Source organism: Gobio gobio (genome assembly GCF_949357685.1).
Source record: "Gobio gobio genome assembly, chromosome: 18".
In the NCBI taxonomy this organism is placed as follows: Eukaryota; Metazoa; Chordata; class Actinopteri; order Cypriniformes; family Gobionidae; genus Gobio; species Gobio gobio.
The window spans coordinates 5,354,276-5,371,988 of record NC_137111.1 but is presented as its reverse complement, the minus strand read 5'-3'; the positions used below and the strand labels follow the sequence as shown (position 1 = coordinate 5,371,988).

General features: G+C 37.8%; 1 protein-coding gene across 1 annotated transcript in view; it reads left to right on the top strand.

Moving 5' to 3' along the window:
- Positions 1–16,065, top strand: part of hmgcll1 (3-hydroxymethyl-3-methylglutaryl-CoA lyase like 1) — a gene marked incomplete at both ends in the record, with an annotated part of 44,199 nt that extends 28,134 nt beyond the window's left edge. The window contains 2 exons of the mRNA XM_079843541.1: positions 12,499–12,624; positions 15,964–16,065. Of these exons, the coding sequence (XP_079699667.1) occupies positions 12,499–12,624; positions 15,964–16,065 (228 nt within the window). The remainder of the gene's footprint in view (positions 1–12,498; positions 12,625–15,963) is intronic.
- Positions 16,066–17,713: the final 1,648 nt, after the last annotated feature.

Below are 17,713 nucleotides of genomic sequence, written 5' to 3'. Positions count from 1 at the left end.
CATCTGTATACTGTATCAGTGTAGACAGTCAGTCATTATAATCTGAACACACATCTGTATACTGTATCAGTGTAGACAGTGTCAGTCATTATAATCTGAACACACATCTGTATACTGTATCAGTGTAGACAGTCAGTCATTATAATCTGAACACACATCTGTATGCTGTATCAGTGTAGACAGCGTCAGTCATTATAATCTGAACACACATCTGTATACTGTATCAGTGTAGACAGTGTCAGACATTATAATCTGAACACACATCTGTATACTGTATCAGTGTAGACTGTCAGTCATTATAATCTGAACACACATCTGTATACTGTATCAGTGTAGACAGCATCAGTCATAATAATCTGAACACACATCTGTATACTGTATCAGTGTAGACAGTCAGTCATTATAATCTGAACACACATCTGTATACTGTATCAGTGTAGACAGCATCAGTCATAATAATCTGAACACACATCTGTATACTGTATCAGTGTAGACAGTCAGTCATTATAATCTGAACACACATCTGTATACTGTATCAGTGTAGACAGCATCAGTCATAATAATCTGAACACACATCTGTATACTGTATCAGTGTAGACAGTCAGTCATTATAATCTGAACTCACATCTGTATACTGTATCAGTGTAGACAGTCAGTCATTATAATCTGAACACACATCTGTATACTGTATCAATGTAGACAGCGTCAGTCATTATAATCTGAACACACATCTGTATGCTGTATCAGTGTAGACAGCGTCAGTCATTATAATCTGAACACACATCTGTATACTGTATCAGTGTAGACAGCGTCAGTCATTATAATCTGAACACACATCTGTATACTGTGTCAGTGTAGACAGCATCAGTCATAATAATCTGAACACACATCTGAATACAGTATCCGTGTAGACAGTCAGTCATTATAATCTGAACACACATCTGTATACTGTATCAGTGTAGACAGTGTCAGTCATTATAATCTGAACACACATCTGTATACTGTATAAGTGTAGACAGGCAGTCATTATAATCTGAACACACATCTGTATACTGTATCAGTGTAGACAGTCAGTCATTTTAATCTGAACACAAATCTGTATACTGTATCAGTGTAGACAGCATCAGTCATAATAATATGAACACACATCTGTATACTGTATCAGTGTAGACAGGCAGTCATTATAATCTGAACACACATCTGTATACTGTATCAGTGTAGACAGCATCAGTCATTATAATCTGAACACACATCTGTATACTGTATCAGTGTAGACAGTCAGTCATTATAATCTGAACACACATCTGTATACTGTATCAGTTTAGACAGTCAGTCATTATAATCTGAACACACATCTGTATACTGTATCAGTGTAGACAGTGTCAGTCATTATAATCTGAACACACATCTGTATACTGTATCAGTGTAGACAGTCAGTCATTATCATCTGAACACACATCTGTATACTGTATCAGTGGAGACAGTCAGTCATTATAATCTGAACACATATCTGTATACGGTATCAGTGTAGACAGCGTCAGTCATTTTAATATGAACACACATCTGTATACTGCATCAGTGTAGACAGTGTCAGTTATTATAATCTGAACACACATCTGTATACTGTATCAGTGTAGACAGTGTCAGTTATTATAATCTGAACACACATCTGTATACTGTATCAGTGTAGACAGTGTCTGTCATTATAATCTGAACACACATCTGTATACTGTATCAGTGTACAGTCAGTCATTATAATCTGAACACACATCTGTATACTGTATCAGTGTAGACAGCATCAGTCATTATAATCTGAACACACATCTGTATACTGTATCAGTGTAGACAGTCAGTCATTATAATCTGAACACACATCTGTATACTGTATCAGTGTAGACAGTGTCAGTCATTATAATCTGAACACACATCTGTATACTGTATCAGTGTAGACAGTCAGTCATTATCATCTGAACACACATCTGTATACTGTATCAGTGGAGACAGTCAGTCATTATAATCTGAACACATATCTGTATACGGTATCAGTGTAGACAGCGTCAGTCATTTTAATATGAACACACATCTGTATACTGTATCAGTGTAGACAGTGTCAGTTATTATAATCTGAACACACATCTGTATACTGTATCAGTGTAGACAGTGTCAGTTATTATAATCTGAACACACATCTGTATACTGTATCAGTGTAGACAGCATCAGTCATTATAATCTGAACACACATCTGTATACTGTATCAGTGTAGACAGCGTCAGTCATTATAATCTGAACACACTTCTGTATACTGTATCAGTGTAGACAGTCAGTCATTATAATCTGAACACACATCTGTATACTGTATCAGTGTAGACAGTCAGTCATTATAATCTGAACACACATCTGTATACTGTATCAGTGTAGACAGTCAGTCATTATCATCTGAACACACATCTGTATACTGTATCAGTGTAGACAGCGTCAGTCATTATAAACTGAACACACATCTGTATACGGTATCAGTGTAGACAGCGTCAGTCATTTTAATCTGAACACACATCTGTATACTTTATCAGTGCAGACAGTGTCAGTCATTATAATCTGAACACACATATGTATACTGTATCAGTGCAGACAGTCAGTCATTATAATTTGAACACACATCTGTATACTGTATCAGTGTAGACAGTCAGTCATTATAATCTGAACACACATCTGTATACTGTATCAGTGTAGACAGTGTCAGTCATTATAATCTGAACACACATCTGTATGCTGTATCAGTGTAGACAGCATCAGTCATTACAATCTGAACACACATCTTTATACTGTATCAGTGTAGACAGTGTCAGTCATTATAATATGAACACACATCTGGATACTGTATCAGTGTAGACAGTGTCAGTCATTATAATCTGAACACACATCTGTATACTGTATCAGTGTAGACATTCAGTCATTATAATCTGAACACACATCTGTATACTGTATCAGTGTAGACAGTCAGTCATTATAATCTGAACACACATCTGTATACTGTATCAGTGTAGACAGCGTCAGTCATTATAATCTGAACACACATCTGTGTACTGTATCAGTGTAGACAGCATCAGTCATTATAATCTGAACACACATCTGTATACTGTATCAGTGTAGACAGCATCAGTCATTATAATGTGAACACACATCTGTATACTGTATCAGTGTAGACAGTGTCAGTCATTATAATCTGAACTCACATCTGTATACTGTATCAGTGTAGACAGTCAGTCATTATCATCTGAACACACATCTGTATACTGTATCAGTGGAGACAGTCAGTCATTATAATCTGAACACATATCTGTATACGGTATCAGTGTAGACAGCGTCAGTCATTTTAATCTGAACACACATCTGTATACTTTATCAGTGCAGACAGTCAGTCATTATAATCTGAACACACATCTGTATACTGTATCAGTGTAGACAGCGCCAGTCATTTCAATCTGAACACACATCTGTATACTTTATCAGTGCAGACAGTCAGTCATTATAATCTGAACACACATCTGTATACTGTATCAGTGTAGACAGCATCAGTCATTATAATCTGAACACACATCTGTATACTGTATCAGTGTAGACAGCGTCAGTCATTTTAATCTGAACACACATCTGTATACTTTATCAGTGCAGACAGTCAGTCATTATAATCTGAACACACATCTGTATACTGTATCAGTGTAGACAGCGCCAGTCATTTCAATCTGAACACACATCTGTATACTTTATCAGTGCAGACAGTGTCAGTCATTATAATCTGAACACACATCTGTATGCTGTATCAGTGTAGACAGCATCAGTCATTACAATCTGAACACACATCTGTATACTGTATCAGTGTAGATAGTGTCAGTCATTATAATCTGAACACACATCTGTATACTGTATCAGTGTAGACAGTGTCAGTCATTATAATCTGAACACACATATGTATACTGTATCAGTGCAGACAGTCAGTCATTATAATTTGAACACACATCTGTATACTGTATCAGTGTAGACAGTCAGTCATTATAATCTGAACACACATCTGTATATTGTATCAGTGTAGACAGTGTCAGTCATTATAATCTGAACACACATCTGTATGCTGTATCAGTGTAGACAGCATCAGTCATTACAATCTGAACACACATCTGTATACTGTATCAGTGTAGACAGTGTCAGTCATTATAATATGAACACACATCTGGATACTGTATCAGCGTAGACAGTGTCAGTCATTATAATCTGAACACACATCTGGATACTGTATCAGTGTAGACAGTGTCAGTCGTTATAATCTGAACACACATCTGTATACTGTATCAGTGTAGACATTCAGTCATTATAATCTGAACACACATCTGTATACTGTATCAGTGTAGACAGTCAGTCATTATAATCTGAACACACATCTGTATACTGTATCAGTGTAGACAGCATCAGTCATAATAATCTGAACACACATCTGTATACTGTATCAGTGTAGACAGTCAGTCATTATAATCTGAACACACATCTGTATACTGTATTAGTGTAGACAGCATCAGTCATAATAATCTGAACACACATCTGTATACTGTATCAGTGTAGACAGTCAGTCATTATAATCTGAACACACATCTGTATACTGTATCAGTGTAGACAGCTTCAGTCATTATAATCTGAATACACATCTGTATACTGTATCAGTGTAGACAGCGTCAGTCATTATAATCTGAACACACATCTGTATACTGTATCAGTGTAGACAGCGTCAGTCATTATAATGTGAACACACATCTGTATACTGTATCAGTGTAGACAGTGTCAGTCATTATAATCTGAACTCACATCTGTATACTGTATCAGTGTAGACAGTCAGTCATTATAATCTGAACACACATCTGTATACTGTATCAGTGTAGACAGCGTCAGTCATTATAATCTGAACACACATCTGTATACTGTATCAGTGTAGACAGTGTCAGTCATTATAATCTGAACACACATCTGTATATTGTATCAGTGTAGACAGTGTCAGTCATTATAATCTGAACACACATCTGTATGCTGTATCAGTGTAGACAGCATCAGTCATTACAATCTGAACACACATCTGTATACTGTATCAGTGTAGACAGTGTCAGTCATTATAATATGAACACACATCTGGATACTGTATCAGCGTAGACAGTGTCAGTCATTATAATCTGAACACACATCTGGATACTGTATCAGTGTAGACAGTGTCAGTCATTATAATCTGAACACACATCTGTATACTGTATCAGTGTAGACATTCAGTCATTATAATCTGAACACACATCTGTATACTGTATCAGTGTAGACAGTCAGTCATTATAATCTGAACACACATCTGTATACTGTATCAGTGTAGACAGCATCAGTCATAATAATCTGAACACACATCTGTATACTGTATCAGTGTAGACAGTCAGTCATTATAATCTGAACACACATCTGTATACTGTATCAGTGTAGACAGCTTCAGTCATTATAATCTGAATACACATCTGTATACTGTATCAGTGTAGACAGCGTCAGTCATTATAATCTGAACACACATCTGTATACTGTATCAGTGTAGACAGCGTCAGTCATTATAATGTGAACACACATCTGTATACTGTATCAGTGTAGACAGTGTCAGTCATTATAATCTGAACTCACATCTGTATACTGTATCAGTGTAGACAGTCAGTCATTATAATCTGAACACACATCTGTATACTGTATCAGTGTAGACAGCGTCAGTCATTATAATCTGAACACACATCTGTTTACTGTATCAGTGTAGACAGTCAGTCATTATAATCTGAACACACATCTGTATACTGTATCAGTGTAGACAGTCCGTCATTATAATCTGAACACACATCTGTATACTGTATCAGTGTAGACAGTCAGTCATTATAATCTGAACACACATCTGTATACTGTATCATTGTAGACAGTCAGTCATTATAATCTGAACACACATCTGTATACTTTATCAGTGTAGACAGCGTCAGTCATTATAATCTGAACACACATCTGTATACTGTATCAGTGTAGACAGTGTCAGTCATTATAATCTGAACACACATCTGTATACTGTATCAGTGTAGACAGTCAGTCATTATAATCTGAACACACATCTGTATACTGTATCAGTGTAGACAGCGTCAGTCATTATAATCTGAACACACATCTGTATACTGTATCAGTGTAGACAGTCAGTCATTATAATCTGAACACACATCTGTATACTGTATCGACTGAAGGCCAGTTGGTGGGGCCTGTGATGCAATGATGTATAACTATTCGCTGATGTCTTGCTCTGGAGGTGGCAATATGCAAATGCATTTGCCTGTGTGATGTCACAGATCCCCCAATATCCAAACAAGCTGTTTTTGGAGCTCAATGAAATAAATGCTTTGTTTATAATGAGGAGGACGTTTTAAGATATGAAACTTGCCGGATGTTTTAATGGTACAAGCAATGAGAATTTATCGAGATTTTCCATTGACTCTAATGGGAAAAAACCTACAATTAAATTTTTGTTTTATCAAATTTTTTACGTTTTGGAATTTTTAAAATTTGGAAGGAAATTTTTTTTTTTTAATCATTAAACTATTTAACAATGCAAAAAAAGGTCCTAAAATCTTGTGGAGCTTGTGTCCCATAACAAGAGGTCAGTGAAGAGGTCATTCTCTAGAATGTGAAATGTTGGTTGTTTCTCCACAGGCCTGAGGGCAGGTCAACTCTCCCTAGTGCAAGGTCATGTCAGGCCAATAATGCCTTGGTCAGTTAGGGGCCACATTTCTATGGACAGTTCAAAACAAAATGAACAAATCTGAAAGATAGTTTAGTTTATGAAACCTTAAAGGCATTTTCTCTAAAGCTGCTTCGAAGCAATGCACTAGAGGACTTGACTATACTACACTTTCAGAAAGGGTTTATTCTATAGACATAGTAGTGGATTTTAGACTTAAGTTTATTTTATTTCTTCTGAAGAATTTCTTTTTTTTTAATGCATTTTATTCAACCCAAATGGACTGAATTGGGCTCACCTACAGTAGAGATGTCCAGCCTAGGAAAATGTATTTATTCAAATATCTTTAAAAATGTGTTAAAGAATTTGTAAGCATATTTGTTTATTTGTGATAATAATCCAATGAAATGTGCGCAAGTGTTGCAGACATAATTTCTGTCCAGACTGTCACGCAAAGAAATTATGAACACTGATGCTTTTTCCTCAGCTTTTCCTCAACTTATTTTGTCGGATAAATGCATTAACCAAGTTTATTGTTTTGTTCTTCCTTCATGTTTAAAAAATATATTGTTTCCCTAATATTTTGTTGATTTAATTGAGCTCCTAGGGTCATTAAAATATCCCCTCTGGACATCACTTTTACTGTATGTGGACATGTGCAAGCTCATGCATAAGCATGTCGTACAAAGAAACTATTGTCATCCACACCCATGCCAGCGTATCCACTCGATATATAGAGGTGTTTACATGAGTCACATATATTCAGGTGGGAAGTTCTTTACCTTGGCATTGAGACCGTGATCCCAAAGCATAGAGGGCATTCATGCTGTAGGGCCCTATGAAATATAATTTCCATCTTTACTTAAAAATAAGTCATTTATTTTCTATTTTGTCTTTCTACAGATCGCTCAGAAACACGTTACCAGGGAAAAGCTGTGTCTTGGTTTCATAGAGACAGCTTTATTTATTTACCGCGTGGAAGCTCTGTCCCAAATCGGAAAGCTGTCAGCACGCTGGGTTTCCCACAAACGTAATCTCTAGTGGAAATGTCAGAGTTAACTCACAGAAAACAGACCATTCTGCATTGCGCCTTTCAGACTTCCCATTCATACTCGCAAGAACGTGTCCAATTGAGGTGGTCATTGTTCGTGTCTGGCTTCCTCTGAAATGCCTTGTCTTCTTTAGCTCGCGAGCTTTCCTCCCACGCCACAACCTGACGCAGGTCTTTGCGAGAGCTCCAACACTGCGAGCTGTGATTTTAGCGCCACATCTGCTTTTTAAGCCAAGCTAAACTAATTGAACGGCTTCAATTTGGAGTTCCTGAACATCATGTCCTTGCACAGTATTCAGAGTCAGCAAATCTGGAGCGAGTCCCTGTACGCTTTGGTCTGCCTTCACACAGCGGGTGGATGCAGAAAGGACTGGCGACGAAGCAAATTACCACTCCGTGTTTACGCAACAAAGCGTCTGCCCTGCAGAATATCTTGCCCTGACGCAAAAAGTCAAAAGCCCATGTCTGGAAATCTGAAGTACAGTGCAAAGCGGCATGGGTCCCTTTCCTCTCGCCAACAAAAACAACAATTACAAGCGACTCAGACGGCCCAGCTATGAAATAGGGCCTTGTTGCTGAGAAAAGCTAGCAATTAGGGAGCATTGTTCAGCAAAGGAAAGCAGCTTTTATTATTTTCTTGGTCAGCTCGCCATGCCCCAAAGGTCTGAATGGACCTGAATACAACTTCTTATTGATATCCACCGATGCCATATCGAGGTCAAAAGCAGGATAGGAGCGTTAATTTCACCGCTCTGTTGGATTCCATCCCCATCCCCCCCCCCCCCTCCCGACATCTGGCTTTGCCTGGGAAGCTGGAAAACGTCTTTAATATTCTCATGACAGTCAAGACGACATATGGAAAACATTGTAATACCTTAATCTGCAATGCTTCTAAAAAGACAGAGAGGGGCTGGCAGATAGATGCTTGGCTTTCTAATTTGTAGGCTTCAGAAGTTCTTCTGGGCACCCAGACATCCTGCAAGACTCTTCGATATACATCACACACTCATTTCCCACACCTGCCAATAGAGCTCCAGCAGGGAATACACTGTCTGCTGATTTAAAGAGCTAGATCAGCCCAACATCTAAATTCTGTCATTAACACACCTTCGTGTTGTACTTGGAACACAAAAGGTGAATTTTTGAAGAATGCCCTAAAATATCCATATGACTTTGGCACAAGTCTTCTGAAGCCATACTATAGCTTTTATTTGGGGCTGTTATTGTATTTTGGTCAATTGCTGCTGCACCGTCTACAGCACCGTCATTTAGCATCTAAGCAAAGAGGTCCTCATTTTGGTTAATTTAATTTTAAAACATGCATTTTAAACACAAGTGATCCCAACCCAGGCTCACTGGGAAAACTTGCCTGGGGTGACATTTTTGCTAAATTATATTATGTTTCCAAGTGAAATGTCCAGTCAGTGGTGCTAAAAGCTTGTTCAGTTTTATTCAAAACATATGAACTTTTTGCTATGTTTGTTGTTGTATGTAACGTGAGAGTTCAGAAACGATGGGTGCCACTAATAGGTTAATGTTCTGTCACATTTTGACAATAATGTTCAAACGAACAGGAAACGTTCTCAGAACTTCCCCAACATTTCTCTCAAAGCTATAAGGAAACGTTCTTCCAGTAACGCTAACAGAATGTTCATTCAATATTATCTGGTCTTTAATAATGTTTTCAAAACATAAGCACAAATCATGGAACCATTTTTTTCTGAAATGTTTTAGTTGGACGTAGCATTTTTTTAATGTTTTGTTCAGAGAACTTTCAAAAGTAAAGTTCCAATAATACAAAAAATGGTTCAAACGTTCAGGGAACATTCAGAAATCATGTTTTCATACCTTAATGGGAAAGTTGTTGGAACATTGTTTTGAACATCTGTGGTACCGCCTACACTAAACCCTTCCCTAAACCAATAGTGTTAAAGGGATAGTTCACCCAAAAGTGAAAATTCTGTCATCATTTACTCACCCTCAAGTTGTTCCAAACCAGGATGAGTTTCTTTGTTCTGCTGAACACAAAAGAAGATATTTAGAAGCATGTTTGTAACCAAGCAGAGAGAGCAACCATTGACTACCATAGTAGGGAAACAAAATACTATGGTAGTCAATGGTTGCTCTATCTGCTTTGTTACAAACATGCTTGAAACTTCGGACAAAAGTTTTTTAAATAATATATAGTTTTGAAATAGGACTGATACACTATTTTCCCTCATTTATAAGGAATTTAACGTAAAATCATGCCAAACTATCCGACTTGAAGAATATTACTGTGAAAATGAAACTTTTTATTGCAGTTTTGTTTTCTGCTTGTACGTTTGGACGGTCGCACCGCCTGACATTTTTGGTCTTTCAAACACCACAACTCAAAAAGTCAAGGCACATTTTTTGTGAGAGGTTATTTCCACAAGTATGTAATTCAAATAATTATGGCTGTTACAGATTACTATACAAAAAGAAATGATGACATACGGAGATCACTCGCTTACTTTATTCTTATGAAGATGGATTATCGAAAACACACTAATAACAGCTTTTACCACCTTGTCAATGTTGTGTGAATGAAATTAAGACAGAAATAATAACGACATAATTAGTTTAACATGACTAAATATGCCTCATGAATGGGCAACTTCAGTCATGGAGGGCCCTTATTCTGCAAGTTTAGCTCCAATCCTAATCAAACACATACCTTTATTACTAGAAAACATATATAGAAACATCCGTATCACCTGCCAAATATTGCTGAAGTCAGAGTGTGAAATATCCCAATGTCTGTAACAAACTTAGACTACAAAAAAGTGAATGTTTTGTTTGTTTAGCCGGCCAGAAAGTGTTAGTAGTGTATGTAAGTTAAAGGGTTAGTTCACCCAAAAATGAAAATTCTGTCATTAATGACTTCCCCTCATGTCGTTCGACACCCGTAAGACCTCCGTTCATCTTCAGACACAAATTAAGATATTTTAGTTGAAATCTGATGGCTCTGAAAGGCCTCCATTGGCACAATGGCACTTTACACTCTCAAGACCCTTAAAAGGCACTAAAGACGTCATTACAAAGTCCATCTCACTACAGTGGCTCTACAATAACTTTATGAATCTGCAAGAATAGTTTTTGTGCGCAAAAAAAAACTAAATAATGACTTATATAGTGATGACGATTTCAAAACACGGCCTCATGAAGCTTCGAAGCGTTATGAATCAGTGAGTCGAATCATGATTCGGATTGCGTGTCAAACCGCCAAACTGCTGAAATTTGGCGATCCAAACTGCTGAATCGACTCACTGATTCATAACGCTTCTGAGCTTCATGAGGCCGTGTTTTGAAATTGTCATCACTATATAAGTCGTTATTTAGGGTTTTTTTGCGCACAAAAACTATTCTCGCCGATCCATAAAGTTATTGTAGAACCACTGTAGTGAGATGGACTTTGTAACGACGTCTTTTGTGCCTTTTAAGGGTCTTGAGAGTGAACCGTGCATTGTGCCAATGGAGGCCTTTCAGAGCCATCAGATTTCAACTAAAATATCTTAATTTGTGTTCCGAAGATGAACAGAGGTCTTACGGGTGTCGAACAACATGAGGGTAAGTAATTAATGACAGAATTAAATTTTTGGGTGAACTAATCCTTTAAGCAAAAACTCGAATTGTACTCAATTATTCAATGTAATAGTAGTAGTACTAATAAAACCAGCCACAGTGAAAGTGTAAAAGACAATGGACCTTTCACAACTCAAGCGAACCCAAATGTGATCTGAGCCCAGTTTGCTCATTTTAGGGAGGACTTCAACTCATGTTTCGTAAACTGAAGGAATCATATCAACAGCTTTAAAGAGTTCATTGTAGTTTAGTAGTAGGCCTACGTCTAATCCTTTGGTTAGCAACATCTTCTGGGTGTTTGGTTTAGCGCTCCAACAAAAACGCAGACATGCAAAACTGGCCCAAAACGCATCATTAATTCTCATATGGAGGCCAGACACTTGTGGTCCACTGTAAAAAAAAAAAGCCTTTTTTCCACACCCCGTTGAAAATCCACAATTACTCTGATTATGAACATTGTGCAATCCAACCTGCCCGCTATGCAAGTTCACGGAGACAGTAGGCGCATTTACAGGTGATTATTTTTTCATATGTATGAGCTGTATTTATTCAGGACCACTGAAGACTGAGGCATTGTACTCGAGGTTAAACCATAGTGCCTCTGCGTGATTAACATTGAATTATTATTACGCTTTGGGTTCAAACGGTTCTCCCGTTTGCCAAAACCAAGTATCTTTCACATTAGCGAATCTGGGTTTGGAAAAGGGAGTGCTGTCCCACCAGAGGTCATTTACGATTGTTATTTCCCACATTCGACCTTGAAAGAACACATTTATTACATTCAAATAAATCTCCTCGTTCACCCTCGTGTTTTCTTTAATATGTGATTAATACCCAGGGTAGAATTACCATAGCATCATATCCTGGTTCAAATAATGCCTGGTTAAATGGGACGTCCAAGAAAAATGCAGTCCGACAGACGGTACAGGTGCTCCATAATGTACCAGATGTTCTATGCCAATCTCCAGGAACCACACGTAAATACCATGAGATAATGGATGCTATTGTTCTCAGGGCTCGTAGGTTGGATTTAACCTTGGCTTTATTCGTTTATGATTGGCAGATGGGGGTTTCCGTGGTCGACTCCTCGGTCGCAGGCCTCGGAGGATGCCCGTATGCCAAGGGAGCGTCTGGCAATGTTTCTACAGAGGATGTTTTATATATGCTCCATGGTCTTGGAATTGAAACCGTAAGTCTTGGTTTTCTGTATTATTCATTAATAATGATACGTTAATAGACAACAGCACTTTTGGACACTTAAAGTGTAATGTTCCCCCGGTTTGTATTATTGCAATGTCGGTAGTATATGTAAATGAGCAATGTTTACTCGTTCTCCGTGTTCTGGGCCAAGAAATTTCCATTTGGAAAGCTCCAGGGCATTCGAGAAAACTATGGATTATACTTCCACATTTTTTGCATCCAGCCCACTGTCAGATCGGCAGAGGGTTATTACCAGAACAGAACCATTTTTGGGGATTTGAAAAGCGAAAAGCGTCCCATACCCACATACAGTGTCTCTAAATACACAATTTTGGTGTCATTTTACAGGAAACCCTCTGAAGTTACATAAACCACTGCTAAAAGTGATAAACATGTGAGTATATGTTGTCTGAGCTGTAATAAACCCCCTAAAAAGTTAGATTTTTTTGGTTATAAATTAATTGTTGAAAGTGTGTAACTCAGGCCCTGTGAGCTCTAGCACCCTGCAGACAGTTTGGGCTGTTTCCACTAGATTGTAGAAAATACTGGAAAAAAAAATATTTTGTCTGTGTCATATATGCAAGATTTATTCAAATGGATCTGAATGGAGGAATATGACCTTTTTTATGTAATTTCCGCCTGTCTGCGGCGTGCTAGAGCACACAAGGCTTGAGATATACACTTTCAAAAATGAATTTATAACCTTTTTTTTTGGGGGGGGGGGGGGGGGGGGGGGGTTGTTTTACAGCTCAGACAACATATACTTACATATACTATATACATATACTAACTTCAAAGTGTTTCCTGTAAAATGACACCAGTAGTGTGTATTTAGAGACACTGTATGTGGGTATGGGACGCTTTTCAATTTGGGTCGGCCAAATCCAGGCGGAAATGGTCCCAGAGTAATTTAGTATAAATAAGTTACTTTGTGTAAAACAAATGCCAAAGTGATGCATATCTCCAGAAAGTAGAGCTTTAAAACTCTAAGCTTTCAAATGAGGTCTGAGCTTCTCCACAGACATTTAACATTTAAAGTATATACTTGATGATGTCATTCCGGACCCTGTACAGGGTCCACAGAGTTTAAGAGGTTAATCACTGAAAATTGTATCGCACTTTGTCTTCAGCATTTTTTTTGCCGTTTTATTTCGGCAGAACAGCAGTTTTTCCCTTTTCCCCCTCCATTTAAAAACGATGACTACAAACACAGAGGTTTTTCAGATTCTCTCCGTATTTTCGACTCTTTGCAGCCTTTATCTGCTGTCTGCAACACGCTGGATCTTCACTGACACCGACAGTAACTCACTCCCGCTAAACGCTTACTCTCTCAATTCTTGCACTGGGAACAATACAAGTCGAGACCATTATGAGGGTGATTCTATAATTGCAGGTACATTTGGTGTCCAAAATCATTCTTTTGTTCTGCTTTTTTTTTTCAAATGGTAATATTTGTAATTATTTTAATAATTTGTTACTCATTGTCATGGATCACAAGATCTTACAGGCCATAACAATATAATATTTTCTGTTTAAAAGTTTTGAAAAGCATGATTTCTTGTTTTGCTAATTAGTGTATTTTTCCCCTCATGTATTGTGTAATCAAAATATTTGATTTTGCTTTTATTTTGGCAATATTTAATTATAAAAGCCCTAGTCATTTTCCTAATTCTACAAAATATTAAATTGTTTAAAGATAACTTTTATCTTACAAAAATGTGTGTTGACAAATATTTTGTCAACTCTGTTACCGAACCAACCATACTTTGCCTTTAAATCGGTGGAATGATCTCCCACAGGAAATGATGTCACTTCCCCTCACTGATAAAATCTGAAGCACTGAAAGGTGTGTGTATGTGTGTGTGTGTGTGTGTGTGCTCTATAAATATAAAAAGTTCTTACACCAAGAGTTATTTTGTAAAACGTATTTTAATCATTAGTGTCATGTGCTCTAACACTCTAAAAAATGCTGGATTAAAAATAACCCAAGTTGGGTTGAAAATGGACTAACCCAGCAATTGGGTTGTTTTAACCCAACGATTGGGTTGTTTTAACCACGCAATTGGGTTGTTTTAAGCAAACATTTAACCCAAACGCTGGGTTAAAACAACCCAAACGCTGGGGTAAAACAACTTGGTTAGTCCATTTTCAACCCAACTTGGGTTATTTTTAATCCAGCATTTTTTAGAGTGTACCGTTTATGCTAGCAAGTGGAGCTTTTGGCTACAAAGTGTAAAACAGTCAATTCTGTTACCGTCAATGATAGAGTAACACTGTTGACAGTAACAGAGTTGACAAAAAATATGTTTTTACGCTAAAAGTAACAATTAGGAAGTTTGGCGAGTACTGATTTATTACAATTGAAAATATTTTCATAAAGATATTGGCTAAGAATTTCTATTAGTGAACAGTTTTTGTCGTTTTGTCCTTTAAATCTCCAATTATAGAATCACTCATGACTAAATGGCATGCCCAGTGCATTATGGGTGTCGAAGTTGTATTACCTATCAGCCAAAAGTGAGGACAACAGCCGTTTTTCCAGCCAAGTTTTACTGAAAGCCAGCCTTGAAGTACCCATTAAGTTATGCCCAAAAATGTCTGAATGTCATTAGATGCGGAATATGAAAACAACTGGCATCCATCAAATGCTGGCATCAAACTGGAATCAGACAAATGGTTTTCACAAGCTTTTCTCAATTTCAGTTTCATGAGTTATTTTTGCAATGGTGATTTTTTTCGATGTGTGAGTCGGGCGGATATCTGAAGATATCTGAAGAAACCACAGGTGCAGTTCGGCGCGTTTAATTCACTTCTACTCATTTTGCTATTTAAAATAAATGCCACTTGGACTGCTATTTTGTTATAGCAGAAATATTTTGCTATTTCATGCGAAGACACGCACACATTTTTATGTTTGGCTTTTGTATCCAAATACTTTCTGAGACCACACTATATGTTTATACATACACTTCCCAGTTTTTCCATTACTCAGTTTTCCCTGTTGTCTCAAGAACAATTGAACAAAATGTGGAAAATTGGTTTTGTCATAGTATATACACAACATTTACATAGAAGTGTGAGAGAGTGTCTGGAGGGCATTATTTGGTCAAACTGTGGAGAACAGCCCTGATATACCTGATCTTCTGGTGGCAGCAATTATGTTCTACAGTTTCTCACACATTATTTTTTTATCCACACCCTTTAACTGCCTCCTCTTTTTAATCCTCGCACAGATGACATCTCAGCCACGCTAGCCTCTGAGTGGCCGTTTCTTTTGCTCTTGCGCCCCCTGGTGTCTGCTGTGATTGTGTTTGTGTTTCTGATGCAGGGGGTGGACCTGTTGAAAGTGATGGAAGCAGGAGAATTCATCTGCCGAGCCTTGAATCGAACCACTAACTCCAAGGTCAGCCAAGCTGCTAAAAACATCTAGTGAAGTCCAAACATCCAAGACCACATTAAACAACAACAAACGTTTTGAAAGGCACTGTCATTAAAGATCCCAGCTGACAGGGAACTGGCTAACGTCCTGACAAGGTTCTCTCAAAGTTATGAACAAACGTTCTTCCAGTAACATTAATGTTATCTGGGTTTTCATAATGTTCACACAAAAACATTATATTCATGTTTTAGTTGCACTTTCATCTTACATTTTTTAAATGTTTCTATTAATTGTTTTTGAACGTTCAGAAAACATTCATAAGTAACTTTTCCATGAAGTTTGTTACAAAATGGAGCGTTCGCTCAATGTTCGTATAACCAGGGATATTTTGAACATTCAGAAAATAACGTTTTCATAACTTAATGGGAACATTAGCAAAACATTCTTAGAACATATTTTTGTTAGCAGGGATACTGCAATTTATGTGCATTTTTCAGTTCCATGATAAATTGTCAAACTCATAAACTATAATAAAAAATGTATTAATTGGGGAAAAGTTATTTTCACAAGGGATTTCAGACTTTTGGCCTCTTCTAAATGCATTTTCTGTTCTTCCGTTTTAAGAGTCGCTTATGCAGTATTCAAGTTAATAATTTCAACAATGTGTGTGTGTGTGTGTTTGTTTGTTTTTATGATTTATGAGGACACAAATTCGTTTAATGACACAGGTATTACACTGGTATTACAACGTAAACATGAAATAGGACATTTCATGTGTTCTCATATTTAAAATAGGATGGGTAGGTTTAGGGGTAGGGGTAGTGTGTGTGTGTGTGTGTGTGTGTGTGTGTGTGTGTGTGTGTGTGTGTGTGTGTGCGTGCGTGCGTGCGTGCGTGCGTGCGTGCGTGCGTGCGTGCGTGCGTGCGTGCGTGCGTGCGTGCGTGCGTGTTTGTCTGTCTGTCTGTGTGTGTGTGTGTGTGTGTGTGTGTGTGTGTGTGTGTGTGTGTGTGTGTGTGTGTGTGTGTGTGTGTGTGTGTGTGTGTGTGTGTGTGTGTGTGTGTGTGTGCGTTTCACAAGTTCACACTTACATATAATTTATAGAGAGTAAATTTAAATGCATATTTGGCGTGCTGTCTGGGGGGAGGGCTTCGAGCTCGGACTTGGCCCGAACCCAGAATGTATGTAAGTGGTTAGAAATAAAAGAGAAAAAGTGGAGAAGGGGTGGTGGAGGGATGCTGATACTGTCAACACAACGGAGGTAAGACTGCTGCGTATATATACACCACTTTTGTTGATTAGCTGAGTGCTCTTCACCTGTGTCAATTATCTGAAAGTGCTCCTCCCGAACCTTTGTTAATAAACATCATGTGTGTGATGGGTTGGGGTATGGTTAGTGTGAGGGGAGAGAATATATAGTGGCTGTACAGTATAAAAACCATTACGTCTACGGAGAGTCCCCATAAAGATAATGTGTGTGTGTGTGTGTGTGTGTGTGTGTGTGTGTGTGTGTGTGTGTGTGTGTGTGTGTGTGTGTGTGTGTGTACTTGTCTACCTATCTAACAGGGGACCTTGGTGTCGTAACACACTCACTAACAGGGGACCTCTGAGCCAAGAGGGGACATTTTTCAGGTCCCCTGTTGGTCATGCTTTAAATCATGTTAAAATCAAGTAAAAACACTAAAAAAACACTCTGGTGATT